The sequence below is a fragment of the Hyalella azteca genome, unplaced genomic scaffold (assembly GCF_000764305.2).
Source record: "Hyalella azteca isolate HAZT.00-mixed unplaced genomic scaffold, Hazt_2.0.2 contig5093, whole genome shotgun sequence".
Classification (NCBI taxonomy): domain Eukaryota; kingdom Metazoa; phylum Arthropoda; class Malacostraca; order Amphipoda; family Hyalellidae; genus Hyalella; species Hyalella azteca.
In genome coordinates this window covers 125,424-153,234 of record NW_025935295.1, presented here as the reverse complement: position 1 = coordinate 153,234, position 27,811 = coordinate 125,424, and the positions used below count along the sequence as shown (strand labels likewise).

The 27,811-nt window shown below is 41.3% G+C and overlaps 2 protein-coding genes across 2 annotated transcripts; one reads left to right on the top strand and one right to left on the bottom strand.

Annotated features, from left to right (window-relative positions):
* Positions 1–2,730: 2,730 nt before the first annotated feature.
* On the bottom strand, positions 2,731–10,837 carry LOC108672521 (tektin-3). The gene is made up of 9 exons (XM_047880257.1): positions 10,718–10,837; positions 9,957–10,096; positions 9,382–9,463; positions 8,205–8,437; positions 6,751–6,860; positions 6,186–6,334; positions 5,006–5,228; positions 4,610–4,764; positions 2,731–3,797 (listed from the first exon to the last, which is right to left on the bottom strand). Exons 1-9 carry the CDS (start codon positions 10,810–10,812, stop codon positions 3,572–3,574), a joined length of 1,413 nt encoding a protein of 470 aa, XP_047736213.1. The 5' UTR covers positions 10,813–10,837; the 3' UTR covers positions 2,731–3,571.
* A 96-nt stretch (positions 10,838–10,933) lies between these two features.
* On the top strand, positions 10,934–27,564 carry LOC108672522 (cytosolic Fe-S cluster assembly factor NUBP1 homolog). The gene is made up of 9 exons (XM_018160204.2): positions 10,934–11,177; positions 11,912–12,016; positions 12,560–12,693; positions 16,844–16,945; positions 17,472–17,562; positions 19,482–19,636; positions 21,007–21,117; positions 22,380–22,566; positions 27,454–27,564. The coding sequence occupies exons 1-9, from the start codon at positions 11,147–11,149 to the stop codon at positions 27,495–27,497; spliced, it is 960 nt and encodes a 319-aa protein (XP_018015693.1). The 5' UTR covers positions 10,934–11,146; the 3' UTR covers positions 27,498–27,564.
* The last annotated feature ends 247 nt before the right edge of the window (positions 27,565–27,811 follow it).

The window sequence follows — 27,811 nt, the reverse complement described above, 5'->3', positions numbered from 1 at the left end:
CTGTATGAAAATGTATTTATTGTCACAGATATTCTAATTTTATGCTTCGTTCGTTGTATCGTTCAATTTGTAAGTGTGCATAAGTTATTTCTCTGGCTTAGATATTTATATTAAATTTCGTTTGGTAATCTCTCGCTTTAATGTCCTTAATCATGATCGTGTTTTTTGTGTCCACGTTACGAAGAACTGCGTTGCGTATTTATTGGAAGCTACACGTATAATACCTTTTATTTTTCCTTGTAAACTTATCGAATTTTTCTTCACTTTAACGTCTCTAATAACGGCGCCAATTGTAGAATCGTAATGCAACACACTAGTTAGTGAATAAAAAAAATGACAGCAGCAATTTTAAATTCTGACCGACTTCGAAAAAAATTAATATAATCATAAAATATATTGCTGGGTTGGATTAATGAGAAGTGTAAGCAAGCGCTCAACCCTCAGGGATGTGCTGGCATGACCAGCATACCAGGGAATACCTGCTCTCCCTAGGGTTCCCTAGCAGATATTTTCATAATCAGTATCCATCATGCCTATTACCATACGTGTAAAAGAATCTCTTGGTCCGTCATTTACCGGAGTATTTTGATAATTACTAGCTGTCATTCCTAATACCATACGTGTAAAAGAATCTCTTGGTCCGTCATTTACCGGAGTATTTTGATCATTAGTATCTATCATGCCTATCACCATACGTGTAAAAGAATCTCTTGGTCCGTCATTTACCTGAGTATTTTGATAATTTGTACCGTATCTATCCTGCCTATTACCATACACATAAAAGAATCTCTTGGCCCGTCATTTTCCAGAGATATGCTTATCTTGTTGAATGGATACGTTGAAAATAATAAAAATCTTTAAAGTTTTTATAATCTTCAAGTTTTTAAAGAAGTTTGTAATGGTCAAGCTAAGTGACGCTCAGTAATGTATGCATGCTGTCAGATTGTGCGCCTCTATAGGACGGTCCACACGCTCAGTTTTACTCAACGATTTGTCTGCGCAGTTTTAAGTCGGAATAAAATCGTTGCAATTTTTAGAGCGTCCACATGCACGGTGCCGACTTATCTGTGTAGTTTGCTCAGTTTTGCGCGATCTCGCCACGGAGACGTCTCGGACAAATTTACGGCCGGACTTGCGACCGGTGTCCAAATTCAGTGAGCATGGATTATCCCCCAAAGTAATGAACGTAGCTCGATAAAACTTGGTACACGTAGTCATTAGGACCTAACGGTGTTGTTTAGCTCGTGAACATTTTTTTAATTTCACCTTCATTCGTGAGTTTTATGATGATACGTGCCGAAATTTGCAGTGAGCATGACATTTCTTCTTAACTCTGTACAGATTTGAACGAAACTTTGAATATAGAAACTTAGCCTCTCAACGGCGATGTTTAGCTCGTGACAATTTTTAGATTAGATAAAGCCGTATAACTCGCAAACGAAGGCAAAATCTAAAAAATTTTCACGTGCTAAACATTACCGTTAGGTTCTAATGAATACGTGTACCAAGTTTTATCGAGCTACGTTTATTACTTTGGGAGATATTTGGGGAGACCGGCCGCGAGTCCGGCCGTAAATTTGTCCGAGACTTGCCACGGAGAAGGCATTATTTTGATCAATTAAGGCATTGTGCCTTGTTAAAAAAGAGATTGAATCATTTAGGAAATGCGAGGAATCAAAATACAAGAGAGATGGCTTGTAGATGTCATCTTCTCCAGGTCCAGATGGAATCGATTTTTAAAACTTTTTCCCAATTATTTACGGTAAATGCTCCTCGACTTATTAATTTTTTACAGCTGTTTCTCTGTTTGCGCTTTCATCGATTTCTTAGAATTTTTCTACTAAGCTCTCATATGTCTCCACCTTTTTTGTCCCTGTTACTATGGAATTGAATTTTACTCGCAAAATGCAAGAAAAACTTTCGTATTGAGCAATAAATTCCCGAGAACATTACCGAAGTTCCGCCATTGCCGCCAGCATCATTGAAACTGAGCACAAATTGACTCGAAAAACTGTGCTACCGTCTACAGTACACGTTCCGACTTATCTGCGCAGTTCATCGAAATCTATGCTGTGTCGCTCAGATATCGATGCAACTGTGCAGTCTTCCCTCCAGCTTCAAAACTGCGCAGTTTTCCCGTCCACACGCAACGTTTTATCTGCAACGATCTGAAGTGCGCTGACAAATAGTTGTGAAAAACTGAGCGTGTGGACGGCCTTAAGATAAACCTCGTACGTTTTTCTCTAGAGATGCTTTTCATGTGTGAGGAATTTATCTTCTTCGATATCCATTTCAAATCAATAAAGAAATGGGCGTATTTATTTCAAACAGGTACCAGTCATATATGTGCAAAACATAAACCGGTCGTTACTCTCACGGAAACCATTCGTATTTATTGAAAATAGGAATTGGTCATATTTAGACGAAAAACGAATGGTCCATACTTGTACAAAATAGGGTTGGGTCATGTGTATACCTCACTTTTAATTCAGGCCCATCATCGTGTGGTGGTTGACGTGACTGAAATTTAAGCATTTAGCCTAATTGTGTACTTAGTTACTTGGTTATTATCTCAACGTCCCTATATATACGGATGTAATGAAGAGCGATACTGGTGGCTCGGAAAGGTCTCGAGGAGTACATGTCAAGAAGAGGACGATGAATTTAAATGGCAGTGTTTATTTTACGTTCATTCATTGTTTTTGGCAACGCACTTTCACATTTTCAGATTGTACCATTGTTATGCAATCTCATAACAATCAAAACCTCAAGAATGATACATTAATATAATATAATTTGATACGTTAATATTTCATTCGTCGTTCATCGGCCATTGACATGTTGTAAACTCTGTTTCTTTGGAAGTCTAATAATTTACTTGATTGTTGTATAACCATATATCGATCTGCCTGCGACAGTCTTGCATCAAGATATCCAGCGTTCTAAGACGTTACATATTTAATTCCATCTGTAATTTATTCAAATTCAAACGCTAATAATTCATCCAACTCCATTCGTTACGTATCTTACTCTATACGTAGTTTATCCAGCTTCATAAGAAACGTATCCAACTCTATTCATAACTTATCCAACTGCATACTCCTTTTTGACGTTGTTAGACGTGCATTAATGTACCGGCTCTTCACGCGTACGTTGTCTTGTGAGTTTTGCAACGGCATCCACTTTGTGCACGTGTGAGTTTAAGATTACACAAACAGTGCATAAGTTGATTGGCTAGTGCTCCTCCATGGTGCATTACTGGGTGTAGCGTGATAATAAAATCGAAGCTTCAAAATATTCAATCATCCAAGACGCATCGCCAGTTGGTGCGTAACAAGACATCTCTCGAGAGCTACAAAATATATTTTGGGTTACCACAGTTCCCTAAATTGTTAGATGTAAGTATTGTGCTGATCGCATTTCTCAATGTGATTGAAAACGACTATGACGCTAGGCATAATTTGAAGTCTATGAGATGCTGCGGGCGTCGCTCAGTACAGTGTGAAGTCTATGAGATGCTGCGGGCGTCGCTCAGTACAGTGTGAAGTCTATGAGGTGCAGCGGGCGTCGCTCAGTACAGTGTGAAGTCTATGAGGTGCGGCTGGGAGAGCGGGAAGGTTCGTCTCAGGCCCAGGCATTTGTCGCGGTCGACGTAAAGCGAGTTCGTTTTGACCGCGATGTCGTGGTCGAGCTTTGCCCTGACTTGCGCCAGTCGATGGAGGGAGTCCTCAGCCTCTTGTAGCTTTTGTCGAAGTGCCTCCACGCTCTCACTGATCTCTTGCACCTCCAGCACCATCCTTCGGTAATCAAAGAGCCGTCATGTTTACGGCAATGCATTCATTGTAATCAGGATTTAAAATCAGAGAAATGCCAAGTCAATTCATCATATTTTCATGAAAACGTTTCGGAGACCAGCTTCATCATCAGTTCATGGAATGCTAAATTCTTGGTGAGCTGGCGATTTAAGACGACTAATGATATAAGTTTTAAGTATTATGTAACTGATTTATATCTTACGACAACAATTCGGTGAAGTTGCAGCACTAGGCTCGAATTTGATCAATGAATTTAATTCGTTAGATGTGTGCTTGACTCTGCAAGTTGTTAGTGAGGATCTGATGTAGTTTAAAATTTGTTATGTAATGGGAGTATTACTGATGATGCTGCTGCCTCCAATCAATAAGTAATTTCTAACTATGGTCATAATAGGCTATTTGTTTAGTGATATCGACTATGAAAGGCCTATTACTGAAATAATTATTATTATGCGAAGTTTAATCTTAGTGCTTGTTATTATTTTCAAACAACCACAAAATATTGTAATTTTGTTTTTTGTCTAGAATATGAAACTGTTGAAATAAAGCCAACAATTATTATACATTACAAGCGCGAATCAGTTTAAAATTCAACTCGTTCATTATATGGACGTAAACTGTGTGCACTAAAAATTGAGCAATGCTATTATACGCACAACTTGGGCCCATGAGCTCAGGATTTAATTCCCGGCATGTGAAAATTATTTGTATACTGCGTACGAGCGTGGCCGTGGACCGAGCCGTACAGAATCTAGCATAAGATGATAATTAATATAATTATAAGATGTAGAGACCTGTGCTGAGGAGGATCCCTGCAGAGTTCAGTCTCGGGCCTGTGGGTGCGGCCCTCAAGGCGGGTGTGCACCACCTTCAGCGGCTGACTCTTGTCCAGCAGCGCCTTCTTCAGCAGGTCGATGTGGCGCTCCAGGTCGTTCATTTCTTGCTGTACCTGCACCCGCGTGATGAGTTAAAATGTTAACATCGTCATAATTACAGTATATATATTGTTTTGAAGATATTGATTCTTTAATAATTATAGGGCTTTTATTGTTTCGTTTCGGTTCAGCTGTTCTGTCGAGACTAAATATTTTCGCTGTTCTATATAACCGCGACATTGGCATTAGACATATTTACAATGCTGTTTGTGTTCGTAAAATATGCTGTTTGTATCTTTTGTCTCATGCACCCACCTTGTTCCTCTGCTGGATGAGTCTGTTGCGGGTGTCGTTGGTCTCGCCAGCCCGGTGTGTGAGGGCGCTGTTCGAGGTGCTCCATGCACACCACATATCCTGGTGAGTGCTCGCTAGCAACGACTCGACTTCAGCGCGCAGCCGCTGCGACGAGTTGCGCTCTGTCTGACTCTGCTGCACGTTACGGTTGCTGATCTCCGCCCAGGTGTTAGGTACTGTCACCCTGTACAGGGGCATACATGAGGCTCTTTGTCTCCGCAACAACCGATTGTAGCTCACGATCGTCAAATATTATTTAAAGAATAGTTTTAAGGAATAGATAAGTTTTCCGTTTCCCAAATTTGATACGAGAGTGAAATTTTTTCTTGTTCTGTCAAGTTATTTTTTGGAATCATTGTTCAGTGAGATTTTTTTCTTGTAATGACAAGGTTGGTGTATATTGTCCCGTATATATTCTTAAGTCTTTCGAGTCACAATAGCCAATTTTGCAAATCCATGTCAGAATTACTTTGGAGAACTGATACAGTTTTCAAATTTGACGGAAATCTTAAATCAATTGTTATATTTACGATTATTGGAGTCTGAACTTGTCATCAGGTTTAATGTCCCGATGATGGTTAACTGATTTTCATGGTCTGAGTCTGAAACTTATAGATGTTCTATCCACTTTTAATTTCTAATAATGTTGTAAATAATTACGTGAACGCAATAAAGGTAATTGTTAATTGTGTGTATTGTTTTACGTCGACGCCCAGGAAGATAGGCAATGCCGGGGCTATGAAAATTCTCTTTCCTTTTGATTTTTATAAATGGTGCCAATGATTACATGAATGTTTATGTAAAAGCCAATTACTCTAGCTGTAAGCAGGCCTACGTGTAGTCGAGCCGCTCGACGCCACGGAATTAGGTGATGCCAGAGATATAGAAATTCTCCTCACCCTCACTTTTAATTTTTTAACGGTAAAAATGTAATTCATGTAATGATTACATGAGTGCGACTAAATGCATAGATGAATTATTATGTAGGCGCACGTGTAGTCGAGCCTCTCGACGCCAGGGAAGTATGTTATGCCAGATCTATAGAAATTCTCACTTGTACTTTTTTAACGGTAAAAATGTAATTCATGTAATGATTACATGAATGCGACTAATAAAAATGCTAATTATTATGTAGGCGTACGTGTAGTCGAGCCTCTCGACGCCAGGGAAGTATGTTATGCCGGGGCTAGCGTTGTGGAGGCCGTGGGCAGCGCTGTCGATGCTCAGGCTGTGGTTCTTGTTCATGGTGTCGTGCTCGAGGTCGTGTCGTGCTGCTCTGTTGCGACTCAACTGCACCAAAAGATTAATCAATTTTATAAATATACCAGAGCATAAAAAGTCTTCAATTATAATGTAAATAATTAGTAATTATTAGATTACCATGAATTAAAAAATTTAAAAGCGACAAGTTTATTTCGTTCAGCATGTTATTCCAAAATTGTTATAAATGTCATTACGGCTTTCTTTATTATAATTAAATCAACTCAACTTCAAATGACAATTTTGATTATACCGTAGCTACCGAAATAAATTTTTCTAATAGTAATAATGATAAACGAAAAACAGCTACCATAAAAACGATAAAATGCTTGAATCCGGATATTCATTCAACAGTACATTCATGAAAGTGCTGTATATGCAGCATATATGATTAATGATATATGATTAATGATCGACGTTATATTATTAAGTGTCGTAGACCGCACCTGAAGATTCACTCTCTCAAGCAAGTTCTTCATCCTCGCCTGGCAATCCTTGATCGTGTCAACCTCTCTGAGCAGACATTCCTCTGGACTGTCTCTCACCAGGTCGATACCTTGCCACGAGAAAAGACTGTTATCACATCACTCTTCGATATTGTACAAGTCGACTTTAAATTTTCTTAAATTGAAATGATTTGCGTTTTTACTTAGAATATAAAGCATTTGTTAGTATTTAGGCCAATTTTTCCATTTGCATACTTTAGATGTTAGAATTTTATAAATTTGCTTTGTTACTGCTGTCTACAGACAGAAAATATATAATAATCATCACCATCTAACAGTAATTATTATTAATACTTTAACTTTCTTGATTCAGCTCAGCTCTGGCCCTAATTCTTGATTCCTAACTCCAGAGTTTCGCAATTATTTGTTCCTTATCATTGTATTTTACAATTGAGATTTTTTATAACATGTCCTTATCGTTTCGGGCTATTTTGCGGGAAGTTTGTTATTGAAATGTTAGACGGAATTACCGCAGACTTTCAAAAACTTGAATATTGCTAAAAATGTGTTTCGCATTTGTATATTTCTTGCAAACTACAGCGAAGAAAAGTATGAAAAATTCAGTTGGTAAATTGGTTTGGTTGGAACCAGCAGTGCATGGTATGTGTTAGTCTCTCCTGAAGCATGAATTTTCAATGAGGATTGTGCATATAATAATTATTTCAATTTAGAAGCAAGAGGGTGGAGTGCAACTATCCTAAACCGTGATTCAAGGGACAAAATCTTTCCCTGTGCAGAATCTTCCCGTAGCAGATGGCCTCACTGGCACAGTTAATCGGTAATTTTTCTAAGATTATTTTTCATAGTTTATTCATAAGCTTAAATAGGCATTATAATTAATCTATGCTCGAATTTAATTTATATGTCAATCTAAAATATGTCATTCCAAGCCTTCCTATACCGTGTCGTTTTTTTCCTGAAAAAGATGCCATTGTTAGTGCAGGGCAGCGGACGCTCGTTATTCTTCCATTGTTTTATCCTAGACTCAAAAGTAAATTATTTAATATTGTGTCCTTACCTTAATTTCATGCAGAAATATTAATAATCATGATTAAGTCTTGCTCTACCTTGTCGAATATTTCTGAATTTTAAAGCCTAGAGCCTTTTGGTGCAGTGCAGCGGTATTCTTGCATTGTTTTTTGAGACTTAAAAGTAAATAATTCAGTAATAGAAGCATCCTTATCTTGACTTTGTACTTAAATTCAAATTAGTCCTGATGAAGTCTTGCCCTACCTTGTCGGTTTTCCCTGAAATATAGAGCCTCTTTGGTGCAGTGCAGCGGTATTCTTACATTGTCCGAGAATTAGAAGTAAATAATTTAACAATGAAAGCTTCCTTATCTTGACTTTGTGTGTGCATAAAGTGAAATTAATCGTGATAATGTCTTGCCTTACCTTGTCGGTTCTCCCTGAAATATAGAGCCTCTTTGGTGCAGTGTAGCGGGCGCTCAGTATTTTTCAAAGCAATTTCCAAAGCCCGCCTGGTTTCCTCAAGTCTGCTCGTCTCGCTCATCATCCTCTCGAGCTCTTGCGTGATCTCGCTCCTCCAGAAGCTGATGTCGTTCACGCGTTCCCCCAGTCGCTGCGAACTCTCCCGCTGAGCCAGGTTTGTGCGGTCGTATGTGTACCTGAAGGCAATGTGCTATGAAGGTCATGTCATTTCTGCGTATTGACGTAAGAAGAAAAATACTCAAAGGTTCTTGAGTATCTGAGGGTGATGTACTATGAAGGTCATGTAGTTCTGTGTGTTTACGCTAGAAGAAAAATACTCAAAAGCTCATGAGTGCTCGAGAGCGATGTGCTATGAAGGTCATGTATTTTCTGTGTGTTTACGTTAGAGGAAAAGTACTCCAAAGCTCTCAAGTACCCGAGGGCGATGTGCTATAAAGGTCATGTCATTTATGTGTGATTACGTAAAAATAAAAGTACTCAAGTGCTCCTGAGTACCCGAGGGCCATGTGCTAAAACGGTTATGTTGTAATAATTTCCAGAGTGGTGTACCCTGGAAATCATTTAACTTCTGTGCCTTTACTTGCACGAACAGGAACCAAGAATCCACTGCTGTGAACGTTTTCTTTAACGCGTTTATGTGCATGAACCAGTCTTAAAAGCCCCTACAGCAAACGATTATTTTGTAATATAACGTACAAGAACAATTGCTCAAAAGATTTTAAAGTTTACGCATTTCTGCGCTCGTTGGCGTTCACTTGTTGACAAGGGCCAAAAATCTCCTTAGAATTTGTATTCAAGTTTCGCGTTGATGCATTGAACCTTACTGAAGTGTGACAGAACGCCCGTCATTATAGCCATCCGAAAGTGAAATCAAACCTTTGCACAACTCATCATTTTATTCTTATTTGTTCCTGAATTTGGACCTATCACAATCGCAGTAATTTTTGGGATGGCCGTGGGGTTAAGAACACTAAGTTTGGTGCAGCGAGTTTGGTGCAACTGATACCACTATATTCTGTTATAGAATATTATTATTTTGCTTATCATATATTTCATTATATTATATTATCATATACTCCAATATATTATTATATATTACATTATATTATACTACTCTCACCCCACGAGACGCACGGCATCATCCCTGATCCTGTTGGCGACGCCCCGCGAGTTCTCGGCCTCGCTCGAGTTGTCCATGTTGTCTGTGGCGAAATTCTGGCATCACGCAACAAAAATTGAAAAATATTCCTACATTAATTAAGAATTAAAGTAATTTAGCATTTTCAGCTTCTTCTGTGTTTATATATCCACTCACCTTGATTGAAGATTAAGTGCTAACTTGATTCTCTGAATATATATATATATATATTAAAAATTTTTCCTGTTGAAGAACTGCATATTCCGTTGGCAAGGTTTAAATTCAACTCAAACCAAGCCACTGAGCAATGCTTGAATGCTTAATCAACGTCAGAATAGCTCGTGGAAATTATTCTGTCCTTATTAGCAGAGCATGCATCATGCGTCAGCATAGTAACCATTAGACTCGAATTTAGTCGTCTCTCGCTGAAGAATTAAATTCCATATTTGAGCCATATGGAAGCCAGCAACCGGTATTATTAAAAAGAGCCCTCTTCGGATACCACTAAGCAGCTGACATCACTTGATCTACCATGACCCACTCTTTGCACGACTCACTCTGCGTCCAGTCGGCGACGGTGTACCGCGTCTTCATGGTCGAGGTAGCGGAGCTGAAGATGTTAGGGAAGCGCACGGCGTCGAGCGTGCGGCTCTCTGAGGGGTATGCGCGGGCCAGCGGCGGCGGCAGCAAGCTAAGGCTGCACAAGCACATGAGCTTGGTTATTGAGATCAATTTCTATACTAAACTTCTTTGTAAGCTACGTTTTATTAGCTGGATAATTACCGTTTTTAGTCTTTGTTGCGTCGTGAATTTTATATATTTTGAACAGCAAATGTGTTTTTTCTCGGCTTCATTTCATGTTTGTGTCACACTGCACAATATTTTTACGGGTTGCAGATGCTCGCGACTTAAGTTTGACGGGAAGTGCAGTCATAATTAGACTAAGTACGCATATAATATAATCCTGTTGATAATATTGTGTAATAATATAATAATACCGGGATTAAAATGAAATAATATTCAATTATCGCTTTTGTTTGTGGAGCAGCTATCGTTGACTTAAAAATATTAGAAATAATGAAGATGATGACCACGATGTAGTTGATGTTGATGATGGCCATGATGATGCTGTCGTACCTACCTGTGCTCGATGGGTGTGGTGTGGATGGTTCTCGTAGGGATGGTGGTGGTGGTGATGATGACGGTGCTGGTGGTGGTGATGATGATGGTGATGATGCTGTCATACCTACCTGTGCTCGATGGGTGTGGTGTGGATGGTCCTCGTAGGGATGGTGGTGGTGAGGGCTGTCATACCTACCTGTGCTCGATGGGTGTGGTGTGGATGGTCCTCGTAGGGATGGTGGTGGTGAGGGCTGCAGCGGGCGGGTGCAGCATCAGCGGCAGCCCCGCCATCTCCTTTATTTTTATCGCTTTGATTCTTTCTTGTTATTTTTTGCTAATTTTCTAGATGATGAATGATAATAACACTCGTTATTAAATATTAATAGTAAGTGTCATATCTGGTAGGGTAATTATTATACTACCAGATAAAATAACCTATCAAAGTTACAGGTCAAATAACCTACTAAGGTTATAGTTCAGTCTAAAATAGCCTACCAAGGTTACAGTTCTGTCTAAAATAAGTCTCTAAGGTTATAGTTCATTGATATATATAAGTCACGAAAGTTATACAAGTTCAAAAGAAGAGTTGTGTAAGTGGATCCGTGAACAACTGAGATACTCTGCCATGTCTTCAGTGCCGGAGAACGCCCCTGAACGTGAGTGTATAATGTATTTAAATTTTATTGTATTGACGTTTATTCGATCTTTATTAAACAAATTTTACATTTATAATTTCTATCTATTATCATTTCATTTATAATTTATATATCATTCTATCTATCATTAATTCAGGCTTTTTAAATTAAAATGAATTATAATTCAGTGTGTACCATCATTTTTTGCGTGAATTTCCAGTATAAATTTTTTAATATATTCGCTAAAATTACGAACCAGATAGCTTTATTTCTGAAACTTTTTTCTTTATTTGTGTGTTATTGTAATGGCTTAGATCAGCGATTATTAAGAATTTTGGCGAACTTTGTCCAATTTTTAGACCAAAGTTATTTCGAAAAAAATATGAATTAAATGAGTTATGTTGATGATGATCATGATCGAATCAGGGGTGATTTATGTCGATTTTATTTAATTAATCACTACGCATTGGTTTTGCTTGTTGCTGTCATCATGAAATCTGCTTTCGTATTACTGAACAACTGAAATTTTATAATTTTTTACATTGATATTCATATTATCTTGGTGACCACACTCTAATACTTTTTTTACCTCGAACGTTATTCTCTAGACAACCACACTGTATTTTTACAGACAATATTTTTTTCTAGACAATCACCAATATACTTGAATAATTTTCATTATTCAATCACATTAAATGATTAATTATTTAAATCAAATTGATTAATCAAATGTAATTTCTCATCATATATATAAGACTGCCCCGGCACGGACAGCAGCAACGCTGGCCAAGCGTCTGCGTGCGCCGGCTGCCCCAACCAACAAATCTGTGCCTCGGGCGCCGCTGCCGCACCTGACCCAGGTGGGTCATTTACCACGACCTAAGTGGGTCATGTAAATCAAACATGATTATTTTAAATATCTAGGCATTGGAAAACAGCGGTGAGTATCAGTAGTATACCAAAGTCCTGCTGCGTATCAGTAGTGTAACGTACGGCCTTGCTCGTGGAGACGTATCGAGCAAAGTCGACCTGGAACCTTAGTATCACAGCTCACTTAGATACACGTAGCCACCTAAGTACACGTAGCGACCTAGGTACACGTAGCGACCTAGGTACACGTAGCGACCTAGGTACACGTAGCCACCTAAGTACACGTAGCGACCTAGGTACACGTAGCGACCTAGGTCTAGTACACGTAGCGACCTAGGTACACGTAGCGACCTAAGTACACGTAGCGACCTAGGTACACGTAGCGACCTAAGTACACGTAGCGACCTAGGTACTCGAAGCGACCTAAGTACACGTAGCGACCTAAGTACACGTGGCGACCTAAGAGGTCAGAGTTTGGCTGACGGCTTTATAAGCTCGTAACTAAACTGACAGTCCGGCCTCCGGTGCTGCAGATCTGGCGGCCATCTTGGCGCGTCTGGCGACCATCAAGCACAAGCTGGTGGTGCTCTCAGGCAAGGGCGGCGTCGGCAAGACCACCGTCAGCGCCATGCTCGCCAGGGCCCTCGCCGCCCAGCCCCTCACTCAGGTGAGGGAGGGGAGGCCTTGGTGGGGGTAAGGGAGGGGGGCTAAGGGGTGCTTAGTGGGGGTAAGGGAGGGGGGCTAAGGGGTGCTTAGTGGGGGTAAGGAACGCTTATATAGTGGGAGCATGAGAGGCTTAGTTGGGATAAAGGGAAGCTTAGTGGGTGCTGGGGAGAAGGGCTTAGTGAGTCCCTTGCTGGGACTCACAGTGGTGCTGAGGCTTACTAGGGGCTAAGGGAGGAGGCTTAGTGAGCGATGGATGGACTTAGTGAGGGCTAAGGGAGGAGGCTTATATATAGTGAGCGATGGATGGACTTAGTGGAGGCTATGGGAGTGAGCTTATTGGGTACTGAGCTTAGTGGGTGCTGGAGTTAGTGGGCAGTGTGGCTAGTAGGCCTAAAGTGTCCTCGCCCGATTGCTGAGTATTGCGCTTAGAGGGCACTGTGCTTAGTTGGCTTAGCAAACGCAGTTCTCAGTGAGCTTAGCAAGTACGTATAAAAATTTAAATACACTTGAAATTAATTATAAAATATTGCCTTCGGCCTGCGATATGGTGGAATTGCCAATCCTGACATGGAATCTTATAACTTACCGACAAAAAAAAAACTGCGTAAAAATTCTCAATCTTAATCAATTCCAAATTTTCAACGAGGAGCGACGACAAACAAGGCCGGAAATGTGCCCGGCACCAGCACCCTTGAGCGCAGCATTCTTATAAAGCTTCCATTGATCATAGCCACCATCTATTTAATATACCTCTGATTAAACGTTGTTTCAACTAGTTCATCTCGTAATCAACGTTGTTTCAACTAGTTCATCTCGTAATCAACGTTGTTTCAACTAGTTCATCTCGTAATCAACGTTGTTTCAACTAGTTCATCTCGTAATCAACGTTGTTTCAACTAGTTCATCTCGTAATCAACGTTGTTTCAACTAGTTCATCTCGTAATCAACGTTGTTTCAACTAGTTCATCTCGTAATCAACGTTGTTTCAACTAGTTCATCTCGTAATCAACGTTGTTTCAACTAGTTCATCTCGTAATCAACGTTGTTTCAACTAGTTCATCTCGTAATCAACGTTGTTTCAACTAGTTCATCTCGTAATCAACGTTGTTTCAACTAGTTCATCTCGTAATCAACGTTGTTTCAACTAGTTCATCTCGTAATCAACGTTGTTTCAACTAGTTCATCTCGTAATCAACGTTGTTTCAACTAGTTCATCTCGTAATCAACGTTGTTTCAACTAGTTCATCTCGTAATCAACGTTGTTTCAACNCCCAAATTTTACCCCGAATCTATCCTCTAAATTCACCCCAAATTTTACCCCGAGTCTATCCTCTAAATTCACCCCAAGTCAATACAATTTACCCCAAACGCGCACGGGATGCGGACGTAACAGTGCACCAGGCGTGACTGTGCCCCACGCGTGCCCTGGGGCAGGCGCCGCGTCCTTGGACTTGTTTCCAGCAGTCCGTGGACGGTCGATAGCTCCCTGCCAGTCCGCAGTCTACTTTTGTTGCAGTTACTGTTGTTGTAGCCGCAGTTACTTTTGTTATCGCGCCGCTGCAGTAGCGCTAATTTCCTGATTAACTTTGCTCAATGGACAACGCAATTGAAAAAGCTTCTCTTTTGTTCTACGCTTGAACAATGTATCTCTGTTTCTTCGTTTAGTTTTAATATAGTAAGCAAACAATTTATTTTGTATTTTCTACCACTCGTGCATACTTGTATCATAACCTAAGATTCCTTCTTACAGTGGAGATCTAATGGTGATTAAATTTAAATCACGTTTCCTATCAGGAATTTAAGTTTCGCGTAAAAATTACAAATAATTTCAAAAATAATGTTAGCTACAGTTAGTACGCTTCGTATACTATAAAAAATAACGATGATACATCAAAAAATATGCTCTTTGAGCGATATTCGTAAGTTCAACACAACGTGAGCAACCTTATTTATAATTTGCATTCGTGGAAGCAATAGCGTATCTGTGTTTTCGTTAATAATTAGCCTATAGTGCGTTATTCATTTAATTCACGAGTATATTTTTACAATTTTTTTGCCTAACTATATTTTTTACTGTATACCCAAACTTAGTATAACTTTAAATCTGAAACATACCATGTTTTGCCCATGCCCACGCACCTGCCCTCGGATGAGTCAGTGCCCTCACTCATTCGTGCGCCGTGCGTGTCGTGAATGGCTGCCATAATCCCGGGCATTTATGCCCGTTTTTTTCCTATTATCCGCAGCAGTACAAGGATGTTGTAGCGTCCAGTCTGCCACACACACGCTCATTCAGTCTTTAATTAGGGTCACGCCAGCTCTAGATTTTCTTCTACCGACGCTACACGCAATATATTTCGAATGTTTGAATATTTAGCATGACGATGTATGCTATTAATGCGTGACAATTATTGTTGTGTATTATTGCTATCGGCTTCAAATGAAATTCCTTCGTTGATAATTGAATCGTATAGGTATATCGATTAGCGTAACGTATCTGTGTTTTCGTTAGTAATTAGCCTATAGTACGCTATTCATTTGAAGTACGAGTGTATATTTATAATTTTATGTCTACTTTTTTTTAGCGCGAGTCATGCACGTAGTACATTTTCGTTTAGTAATTCAGTTTATATGTTTTTCCCTCCGTGTTTTCCCGAGTTTATGTTAACACTCTTAACTGACTGCCACGTATTTATTATATTAGCTTTTATATTACATAGATTTCTCCACCTTTTGATATTATTTTATCCTGTGTGTGTATATTATTTTATCCTTTATTTTATCCTCAGGCACGAAAAAAATCATAAACTGTCTCGATTGAATCGCTGCATTATTTCTTCGCATAGAAGCGTTTGTCTCTAGTATATAATACAGGATACTGACTGCCCTCCTACGAAGCTGGACAAACATTGTGGCTGTTGTGAGGGATTTTGTGTAGCGCTCGCGTGACCTGCGCTGACCCAGTGGCTGGCAGCTCTGCTGCTGCTGCTGCTGCTGCTGCTGCTGGCAGCTCTGCTGCTGCTGGCAGCTCTGCTGCTGCTGCTGCTGCTGCTGCTGCTGCTGCTGCTGCTGGCAGCTCTGGTGCTGCTGCTGGCAGCTCTGGTGCTGCTGCTGCTGGCAGCTCTGGTGCTGCTGCTGCTGGCAGCTCTGGTGCTGCTGCTGGCAGCTCTGGTGCTGCTGCTGCTGGCAGCTCTGTTGCTTCTTTTCATTCGTTCTGCGCTCGTGTCCCTTCACCTCATTTTTTTTCCATTTTTATTCATTGTTTACGACTCCTAAACCCACTACAGTTTCCTTTTACCCGAGAACCATTAAGGCTCTTCTAACATTGACGGTGTAGGTGCATGAGCCTCAAATTGACTTAGGATTGATGGCCTGTATTTGGGGTTCAATAACTTGCCGGTGCTAAGCAAACCGAGTCTTGTCGTAATTGGCGTTGGCTCATTACGGTCATATTCATTGCGACTTGTACTGTCTCGGTTCTCCGTGGGAATATTTGTCAATAATTAGTGTTCCCTCCATAGTAAAGGTGAGCAGGAAACGTTTATTTATTATGCTGGCTATAGAGATTATAAAAATCACCAGCCGTGGCTAGTGATTGTAAATATTTCATCTCGTTACTGCTCATTATTCCAACATAGGCGTCGCTTTACAGCCGCCATTTGCGTAACCGTATAAAACAGTGGAATTTGTTGAGAGTTTCGTCCCTTGAAAAAGATGTGTTCATTGATATTATAAAGATGGGTTATGTTGAACTTTAATGCTGAGGTGTGGCGTGTGTGGCATGATGCTGAGATGCGTGACATGATGCTAAGATGCGTGACATGATGCTGAGATGCGTGGCACGATGCTGAGGCATGGCGTGATGCTGAGGCATGTGACATGATGCTGAGGCATGTGACATGATGCTGAGGCATGGCATGATGCTGAGGAGTGTGGCATGATGCTGAGGTGCGTGGCATGATGCTGAGGTGTGTGGCATGATGCTGAGGCATGGCATGATGCTGAGGTGCGTGGCATGATGCTGAGGCATGACGGGCAGGTAGGCGTGCTGGACGTGGACGTGTGTGGCATGATGCTGAGGCATGGCATGATGCTGAGGTGTGTGGCATGATGCTGAGGCATGTGGCATGATGCTGAGGCATGACGGGCAGGTGGGCGTGCTGGACGTGGACGTGTGTGGACCGTCACAGCCCCGCGTCACGGGCACCGTTGGTAACGCCGTCCACACGTCCGCCTCGGGCTGGTCTCCTGTCGTGAGTTGCGTAGCGAGAATAGCGTTGTTCTTATTTAAACTTCTTATGTATCATATAACGTTGTTGTTATTTCAACTTATATATCATTTAACGTTTTGTTAATTTAACTAATTATCTATCATATAACGTTGTTATTGTAACTTCTTATATATCATATAACGTTGTTGTTGTTTTAACTTACATATCATATAACGTTGTTGTTATTTAAACTTCTTATGTACTGGTATCATGTAACGTTGTTGTTGATTTAACTAATTATCTATCATATAACGTTGTTATTGTAACTACTTACATATCATATAAAAGTTCTCTGGGTATTCCAGTTCTCTGTACTTCTCGGTTGTATTCACTGCAGTACATCTGTCGCATTGCAGTACATCGGTTGTATTACAGTACATCGGTTGCATTACAGTACATCGGTTGCATTACAGTACATCGGTTGCATTACAGTACATCGGTTGCATTACTGTACATCGGTTGCATTACAGTACATCGGTTGCATTACAGTACATCGGTTGCATTACAGTACATAGAGGACAACCTGGCGGTGATGTCCATCGGCTTCCTGCTGGAGAGCCTCGAGGACGCCGTCATGTGGCGGGGGCCCAACAAGAACGGTGAGCGCTCAGGAAATAATGTATTATTCATCACAGTTTATGTTTAATGTCACTCACAATGTCTGAGAATTCATGCGGAGTAGAATGAAGTAAAGAGACCTGCAACGTAACATTGTAAGATTTGGTTAAATGACTAAATTTTATTAAATACCGAGTGCTTGTAGTGGATTTAACTCCTAGTTTTGAATCAATGGCCGTCATGTTGCCCATGAGGCAGTGCTGATGCTGATGTACCCTTACCAAGAATTTGTTCCTGAAGATCCCGTGTTAGTTATGGCTTTATCAGTATCTCGTTGTAATGAAGGCTGTCTTCCATCGGGTTCGTTTTCCTCTCACGGATACTTCAAACAATAGTAAACGCCAACAATTTAATAGAACAAAACAAGAAGCAAAATTTACATTAAAAGATAACACCATAAAGTAAACTATCTGGCACATTAGCTGTTCAATCTATCGATTCCAAGCGCGACATCTGCAAATTCCTGAAACATAATAGTCTGCGGCGCTTCTCCGATCCTCGAAGTGAGAAGTCGGTCCACGAGGTGAACATTGAGCACGAAAAGCTTCAAGACAAACTTGGAGAGTGCCACCTCGAGTCCAGTCCACGCGAGATCCGCAACCCTACAGATTGAAAATAATAATTATTAGAAGTGACCGAGACTAATCATTTAACTAAGCACTTAAGTAGTAGAATCGTAATATTACAACTCGATAACCACTGAATATGAAATGGGTGCAGCCTATTTTGTTGTCTAATCTTAATTTGATTGAACGGAAAATCTTACCAATAAAGGCAGGGTATGTTAACTGGAACCAATCCAAGTAAAGGCGTAATGGTTATCGTCAACCATGCCTAGAAATAGGTTGTTCACCTTCTAGAATGCAATTTACAACCTTACACCCATCATCCGTCTTCTTGAAGCGTACACGTCAGGACTGATCAAGAGGTTACTGAAGGACGTGGAGTTATGCCATCATCCCTGCTATCATCCCCGTCAGTTTTATATCACCATCCCCCCCGCAGGACTGATCAAGAGGTTACTGAAGGACGTAGAGCCCAGCTCTCTTGATCCTGTTATTCACATCCACTTCCGAACTCACCCAGCTTCCAAGTACTCTGATTTCGCCTCCCTCTTCCGTCCCAAACTCAAGCACCTCCTCTTTCTCGTCATTGTTTCGTTCCTCCCACTGACTCATCACCTCTTTCACTGCTCTCACACCATTCTCAATCTCACCCTTCACACCCACAATCGTAGTATCATCCGCAAACAAAGCCATGGACACTCTCACTCTCACACACTCACTACTCCCCTTCTCCCATGCACCTGTCTCTTATACACATCTAGATGTGTATAAGAGACAGCCCTAAGGGCTGCTGCCAGCCTGTCCAAGACGGCTCGACACCGTCCGGCAGGCACCGATGCGGGCCCCCGAGGGGCCCTCGCCTCGAAAGTATTTAAAGAGGGGTCCGGGGCGGCTACTCCCTTCTTCCTCTGCTGTGAGCGGGGGGGTGTTGGGCATCTCCCCTTGCGGCTTGACCCCACATTGCCCCCCGCCCCCTGGTGGCTCCTTTGCCGCTCCAGGGGCCAGCAGCTGCCGGCCCCGGGCGAGTCCCCCTTGCGCCACAGGAGGCGAACCACCGAGCAAGGCCCTACCATCATCCCTGCCGTCATCCCTACCATCATCCCCGTCAGTTTTGTATCACCACCCTGCACGCAGGACTGATCAAGAGGTTACTGAAGGACGTAGAGTTGTTATATCATCCCTACCATCATCCCTGCCGTCATCCCTACCATCATCCCCGTCAGTTTTGTATCACCACCCTGCACGCAGGACTGATCAAAAGGTTACTGAAGGACGTGGAGTTGTGCCATCATCCCTGTTATCATCCCCCTCACCACCCCCCCCCCTCCACGCAGGACTGATCAAGAGGTTCCTGAAGGATGTAGAGTGGGAGGGCCTGGACTACCTGGTGATCGACACGCCCCCCGGCACCAGCGACGAGCATCTCACTCTTGCCCACTACCTCCTGCAGGGCAACGCTGCTGCCGCTGTCGTCGTCACCACGCCTCAGGTATGCCTTATATATTATTATATATTACTATATTATATAACTATTATTATATTATGTAATTTGTTATATTGTATAACTATTATTATGTTATGTAACTTTGTTATATTGTATAACTATTATTATGTTGTGTAACTTTGTTATATTGTACAACTATTAGGTATATTATATTATGTAACTTTTATTATATTAAACAAATAATATATATTATATTACATTATATTACTATTATTATGTTATGTAACTTTGTTATGTTGTATAACTTTTATATTATATTATGTAACTTTTATTACATTAAATAAATAATTTTATAGTATATTATTATTATAGTATATAAGTAATTTTATATTAAATTACGTTAAATTACACCCCAGAATAGTGCTTCGCAAACTGGGATGTATTACTACCTCATTTCATACACGTAGAAGATTCGTGCGGGGGTTATTGTCCAAATTGTGACGCACTTTTTTACCCACAATACAGTCTCATGCAGGTAGCGTAAGTAGCAGTGATACCGGTACACCTTTTGCCGGGCTAAACTGGGTCAGAATGATCTGAACTGGACTGAAAGTGCATCGTTGTTTGAATAAAGTCGCGCACATTTGTTTGAGTGTAATTTCCTGATTTGGTAATTAACCTCCAGTTATTGGCTTAACCCGTTGTGACGGTAACGTCATTACCACGCCTTTAATTACGAAAATCATAGACGAGTAAAACGACATTAAAAGAATTTACCAAGGAAAAATTAATTCTTAGGAAAAATTAACTCCTAATTAACTCTTTTCTGACGGTTACTCTACTTAAGAAGCGTTTAAATACCAATACCGTGGGCTGCCTTTTATGTTTTATCAGGTAATAAGTCATAATTTTGTCTACTGCCAGCCACTCTATACCACTCATTAAGATACGATAATTATTGATTACGGTTATATATCAATATATTCATTATATACTGACGATATGTCCATTACTGGCCTTCAGACGCAAGTACCGTCGATGATTGTTGACGCGTCTCTAAACGAGAAATTAACTGTTAAAGCGTGCCTAATGTTCTGAACATTCATGAAAGGCTAAATGTTACAGCTTTAGCTCATTTTAGCGTATACTAAAAGTTAAACGTTGAAGCATTCATGCTCCTTTGAACATTCAGTAAAAGTTAAACGTTGAAGCATTCATGCTCCTTTGAACATTCAATAAAAATTAAATGTTGAAGCATTCATGCTCCTTTGAACATTCAGTAAAAGTTAAACGTTGAAGCATTCATGCTCCTTTGAACATTCAGTAAAAGTTAAATGTTGAAGCATTCATGCTCCTTTGAACATTCAATGGTGAAACATTCCCTTGAATGGTGAAACATTCCCTTGAACTTTCAGGAGGTGTCACTGCTCGACGTGAGGAAAGAAATCACTTTCTGCGAGCGCGTCAAGCTGCCCATGGCGGGCATCGTCGAGAACATGACGATGTTCGTGTGTCCGAAGTGTAAAGTGAGTTGCGATATTTACATTTGCATTTACATTTGCTCTTTTTTATATCATTGTGTTTTTGGTGGGGAAAAAATCTTAAAGATTTTTTTATAGTGTTTGAAAAAAAGGCTTGGAAGTGCTTGTGGCGAGATTTGTTAAATTAATGGAGAGAAATGTGCTAGTGTGGTTTAAATCCACGAAAATAATTTAGGTGAAAGATGAACAAGATCGTATATAAGATCTCATTATAAATAGAATTGATCCGAAGTTGAGTACAGTGGTGCCAGTCTGGTTGGGAAGAGATCTTAGGCTGGATGTATGCAGGAGCGCGGCGTTGGTTATTTTGATACCTACTTTAAAGGTAAATTTATTTGAGACCCATGCCCTCGCCGACCAAATTGTTTCAGTTGTGCGGCAGGCAAACATCTCGTGTTTACTCTTACTCTACCCTTACCCTACCCTTACTCTACCCTTACCCTACTCTTACTCTACCCTTACCCTACTCTAACCCTACTCTTACTCTACTCTAACCCTACCCTTACCCTACTATAACCCTACTCTTACCCTACCCTTACCCTACTATAACCCTATTCTTACTCTACCCTTACCCTACTCTAACCCTACTCTTACTCTACTCTAACCCTACTCTTACTCTACTCTAACCCTACTCTTACTCTACTCTAACCCTACTCTTACCCTACCCTTACCCTACTATAACCCTACTCTTACTCTACTCTAACCCTACTCTTACTCTACCCTTACCCTACTCTTACCCTACTCTAACCCTACTCTTACTCTATTCTAACCCTACCCTTACCCTACCCTTACCCTACCCTTACCCTACCCTTACCCTACCCTTACCCTACCCTAGTTTCTACCACATTTAGCATTCTCCCCTTGCCCCATGAGCAGAGCTTAGTGTTGCACATATCAACGGGCTTCACGGCGAGTCTTCCTCTGTCTACTGCCCCTCCTGATTCTATCTTATCCCCTCTTATACCTCCTTATTCCTCCTTATACCCCCTTATACCTCTTTATTTCTCCTTATTCCCCCTTATTCCCCCTTATTCCCCCTTATACCCTCCTTATACCTCCTTATTCCCCCTTATACCTCCTTATTCCTCCTTATATCCCTTATACCCTCCTCCCCCTTATACCCCCTTATACCTCTTTATTCCCCCTTATACCCCCTTATACCTCTTTATTCCCCCTTATTCCCCCTTATACCCCCTTATACCTCTTTATTCCCCTTTATACCCCCTTATACCGCACTCATGCCCTAGGGGGAGAGCGTAGTGTTCCCCAGCGCTACAGGCGGCGCGGCGAGTCTGGCAGCCGAGTCAGGCGTGCCGCTGATCGCTCGCCTGCCGCTGGACCCGCTGGTCGCCCGCGCCTGTGATGAAGGCACAAACTTCTTACTCGACCACCCGGACTCGCCTGCCGCTCGCGCCTACCTTGATCTCGCACAAAGTCAGTTTTAAAAATTAGTTTTTAATTACAAAAATAATAATATTATAATTATACAATTATTATTATTAATTAATTATTATTAATACTTTTTATACATATTATTTTAAAATAATAATTATAATATTCATTTAAAAATTATTATAGTTATTATTTAAATGATTTTTTTCAATTATTAAAAAGTGGGTTAATAAATTATTATTTAAATTTCAATTCAAACTGACTCGATGCAGGAGGTGCTTGCGATAATTATACAGTTTTCCAGGGGTACCTTATGACCTTATGATGAGTTTAGGACTTCTTAGTCCACGGTCACGCTGATGCTCCGCCTTCGTCGTCCTCCGTCTCCGAGTCGTCGCTAGGCAGGTCACCCCGCCCTCTGGTCCCGGATGTAACGTTGGACGTGTTCCGTATATTTGCCCTCCTTTGGGCCAGCTGATGCAAGATGCTGTTGCTTGTCACTTGCTGAGGGTACTTTCCCATCTGGACAATCTTTCCACTGGACAATCCGGGATCTTTCTCAACCACTTGTCCAGTCGTCTCTTGAATGTTGCAAGGGTGAACTCCCCTCCTCTCAGCACTTTTTGCAGGGCATTAAAGAGCCTCGGTCCTACCTCGGACAGAGATCCTTCCTGAAGAGTTTGTACTCTGGCCGAGGCTCGGTTATTAAATGGGTGAATCCTGCACAGTCTCCCTCTCTTTTCGTTTTTTAGGTCACTATTTTGGATGTCTCACTCTCAAAGTTGGGAGCCTGTCCGGTCATCACCTTTCAAGTGTACAATATAATATACCTCTCTCTTCTCTCCAGTGAGTACAGTCCCAGGTGTTTCAATCATCCCCAGTAGTCCAGGTTCAGCTCCTTCATACCGCTGATCCTGGACGTGAAGGTCCGCTGGACTGACTCTAGTTTCCGCACCGCACCCGCCTCGAGCGGCGCCCAAAGCTGGCAGCAGTACTTAAGATTAGGGAGCACAAGGGCTCAGTAGAGTGTAATCATTGGTGCTGCTTCTCTCGTTTGAAATACCGCCAGATCCACCCCATCCGTTGTCGGCTTCGGACGACTATTTCCTCGATGTGGGCTTCAAACGTGGCTTCAGTACTCATCAACACATCGAGATCTCGAACTAGTTGCTTCTCCTCAATTTCTGTATCTTCTGATGCCAAGTAGCGATGTGGCATCCCGATCTCTGTGAGGACTCTGTATCTCATTACTTCGAACTTGGTGCCGTTTAACTGCATTTTCTTCACTAGGGCCCAATCGTAGATTGCCGAAAAGTCATACTGTAACCTTTCGTAGTCTAGGTCATCTGTGATCTTCATCAGCACTCTTGTATCGTCCGCAAATGACGATCTAGATGCGTGGGTAAGCTTCGAGTCTATATCGGCAATGTGGATGAGGAAGAGGATCGGTCCAAGCACTGAGGCGTGTGAAACTCCGTTAATCACCTTTGCTTTTCTCGATTTCGAGTTTCCAATTGCGACAGTTTGCACTCTATCTGTAAAGGCCGGTCCACACGCTCAGTTTTACACAACGATTTGTCCGCGCGGTCTCAAGTCGGAATGAAATCGTTGCAATTTTTAGAGCGTCCACACGGTGCCAACTTATCTGTGTAGTTTGCTCAGTTTTGCACAATCTCGCCGTCGAGGAGGCAGTATTTTGCTCAATTTTAGCATTGTGCCTTGTTAAAAAAAGATTGGATCATTTAGGAATGCGATGAATCAAAACAACAGGGAGATGGCTTGTAGATGTCATCTTCTCCAGCTCCAGATGGAATCGATTCATTAATTTTTTTTTTAATTATTTACGGTAAATATTCTTCAAATTATTAATTTTTTACAGCTGTTTCTCTGTTTGCGCTTTCATCGATTTCTTTGAATTTTCTACTAAGCTCTCATATGTCTCCACCTTTTTTGTCCATGTTAACGATATTCCTTGGATTTTACTCGCCAAATGCATTGACAACTTTCGTATAGAAGATAGAGCAATAAATTACCGAGAACATTACCGAAGGTTCACTATTGCCGCCAGAATCGTTGAAACTGAGCACAAATTAACTCGGAAACCGGTGCTACCGTCGACACATTCCGACTTTTCCGTGCAGTTCATTGAAATGTATGCTCTGTAGTCAGTAGCTCAGATATCGCTGCAATTGTGCTGTCTTCCCGCCGGCTTCAAAACTGCGCAGTTTTTCCGTCCGCACGCAACGTTTTATCTGCAACGATCTGAACTGCGCAGACAAATCGTTGTGTAAAACTGAGCGTGTGGACAGGCCTTATGGAAGTTGTTGATCCACCTTAACACGCTTCCTCCTACCCCCAACAGCCTCAGTTTTCTAAAGAGCACTCCATTTTCAACTTTGTCAAAAGTTTTAGTAAAGTCTAGGTATACTACGTCCACGCCAGCTCCCTCCTCCAGCTGGGCCACAATGCGGTGATGGTGCTCCAGTAACTGTGAAAAACATGAACGATTACACCGGAAACCATGCTGTCCATTATTATACAGTGCAGCCTCTTCCATATACTGGACAAGCCTCCTGGCCACTACCTTCTCAAAAACCTTGATCACATGTGAGGTCGTCACAGGTCTGTAATTTTGGGGTCTGTCGCTCGGACCTCCCTTGTGGATTGGCGTTATCAGTCCCATTTTGAGGCCCTCAGGGATAATTCCCTCCGTCATAGAGGCTTTCAGGCATTGTGAGCGGAGCCTTCAGTGCTCCAACACACTTCTTCAACAGCACTGTCGGAATTCCATCGGGTCCTGGCGCTGAAAACGTCGCCAGTTCTGTGATACTTATTTCCATGGCATCTGGTTTAAACTCAATGTTCTCCAACCCCCTTCCACTTGGCAGCTCCTGGAGAACTTCAATTTCATTCTCCTGTCTTGAGTAGCTGGGGTTACTGAACACTGATTCAAACTGTGATCCCAGTAACTCACACATGCCATGGTATCTCCGATAATGACTTGGTTATCCTTTTAGCGGGCACACTGGTGTCTTTATTTTAGCCTTTGACTGGGCATATTTGAAAAAGTGCTTGGAGTTCTCGCTGATAACCTCAACCACTCGCTCTTTACCAGCTTATTCTTCCATCCTGTGCGAGTCTTACAGCCTGAGCTCGATTTCCTAACGCAAATCTTCTAGCCTCCGTCTCCTCATATCACTATTGAATTCAGCTATTTCTTTATTTAATCGCTTGCGTTTTCTCATGATGATTCGTCGGTCTCCCGGAATGCTGCGGATTTTAGGGCCCATTTTTCTCGGGGTATGAGGGTTCTACACCTTGCGATAATTAAACAGGGGTGCAGGGGTGCTTGCGATAATTAAACAGGGGTACAGGGGTGCTTGCGATAATTAAACAGGGGTGCAGGAGGTGCTTGCGATAATTAAACAGGGGTGCATGAGGTGCTGGCGATAATTAAACAGGGGTGCAGGGGTGCTTGCGATAATTAAACAGGGGTGCAGGGGTGCTTGCGATAATTAAACAGGGGTGCAGGGGAAGCTTGAGATAATTATACAGGGGTGCAGGAGGTGCTGGCGATAATTAAACAGGGGTGCAGTGGGTGCTTGCGATAATTAAACAGGGGAAGCTTGCGATAATTATACAGGGGTGCAGGAGGTGCTTTCGATAATTATAAGAAGCTGATTCACGATCTATGTGCAAAATGTCTATTACGATGAATATACACGAGGTTGTTCTACCCTTCTGGTCGGGGTTTTTTTCGAATGAGAGAGCAATGATTGAAAAGCCTAGTGCGGAAAAAGATTTGGGAGTTTATGTCGACAAGGAGCTAGAATTTTCTAAGCATGTTGAAACGCAAGCAAATAAATCCAACAAACTTCATGGACCGATCAAACGCTCTTACGAGTTCCTAGATGCAGAAGCGATGAAGCAGTCGTTTGTTGCTGTCATGCGCCCGAACCTAGAGTTTGGAAACGCCGTGTGGTCACCGAAAATTGAAACGGGCAAAATTTTAGTAGGGAGTGTTCAAAGACGTGCAGCAAGGATAATTCCAGGCTTGAAATGCAATTCTTACGAAGAAACATTAAATATTATGAAGCTTATCGACGTCTGCTTGGTGACCTCATTGAAGTATACAAGTATACTTATGGTTTATACAAGGTCCCAGAAGGATTACTAGAATTTGAAACAAAAACCAACACCAGGGGCCACGGCTATAAACTAAAAAAATTTGACTCAGTACTCACTGCAGTGATTGACAGAGAGCGCATTTTCTCGCCGAAAACTTGAGGTCACGGACGGACGGACAGACAGACGGACATGGCGAGTACAATAGTGCATTTTTTCCATATATGAGAAAATACGTTAAAAAACGGTGTTGCAACTCATCTACGCGCTAACATTTCTTCTCGCTCCGAGTCACCGCGACATGTGGAGCAGCCTCCCTGATAAACATTGTTGACGCTCCGCGTATAAACGCGCTCAAGAACAGATTAGATAAATTTATGGAGAAATATAAAATTAAAAAATACCTAGCACCATATCAAACCTAGCGAAAATCTATTAACTATTTCAAACTATCGTCAGTTTGGAAAAGAATCGGTCGAAGGACCTGTTTTTAGATCTCCTGTGGAAAAGCCAGGAAAAGTACAAGAATCGGCGACAGGCCACATTAGGTCTATTATTCAGCGCCGACATCACTATGATATGACATTATAAATGCGCTTATTAACTTCGCTTTCAATGTTATGTGTTGGGCCTGGGTATAATGTTCTGTTTGGCCCGAGGATGAACGCATTATGTGTTTCATTTCGTATCAATCTATTGTTAATTAAAGCATTCATGCACTTTTTGACATAATATTAGGTTGAAAATTCAATAAATGTGATTACTGAGGACAACAAAATTATTGACGATGTTTCCTAATTTCAGAAATCAAGGAGTACTTCTCAACGAACGGGCCATTCGTGAGCTGACGAGCGATATACGACATCTACAACGCTTAATAAACGTTTATATAATATTTGTTTTATTGCTCTGCAATTATATTTTGTATTATAAATCAAATTTCTTTTGATATGTTGGGCTGCATACATCAAAAAATCTCATCTATTTTTTAAAGAATAAGCATCCATTTTTTTCTAGAATGTTCACCGTTCGTAATGAAAAAAGGCTTCTTATGAGCCATCATGAACCGTATTTGGCGTCTAGAATTTGGTCACTTTGAATTATGTGAAAACCAAGGACGTGATTTATAACCAATATGTTTCTTTACCAAATTTTATTGCAA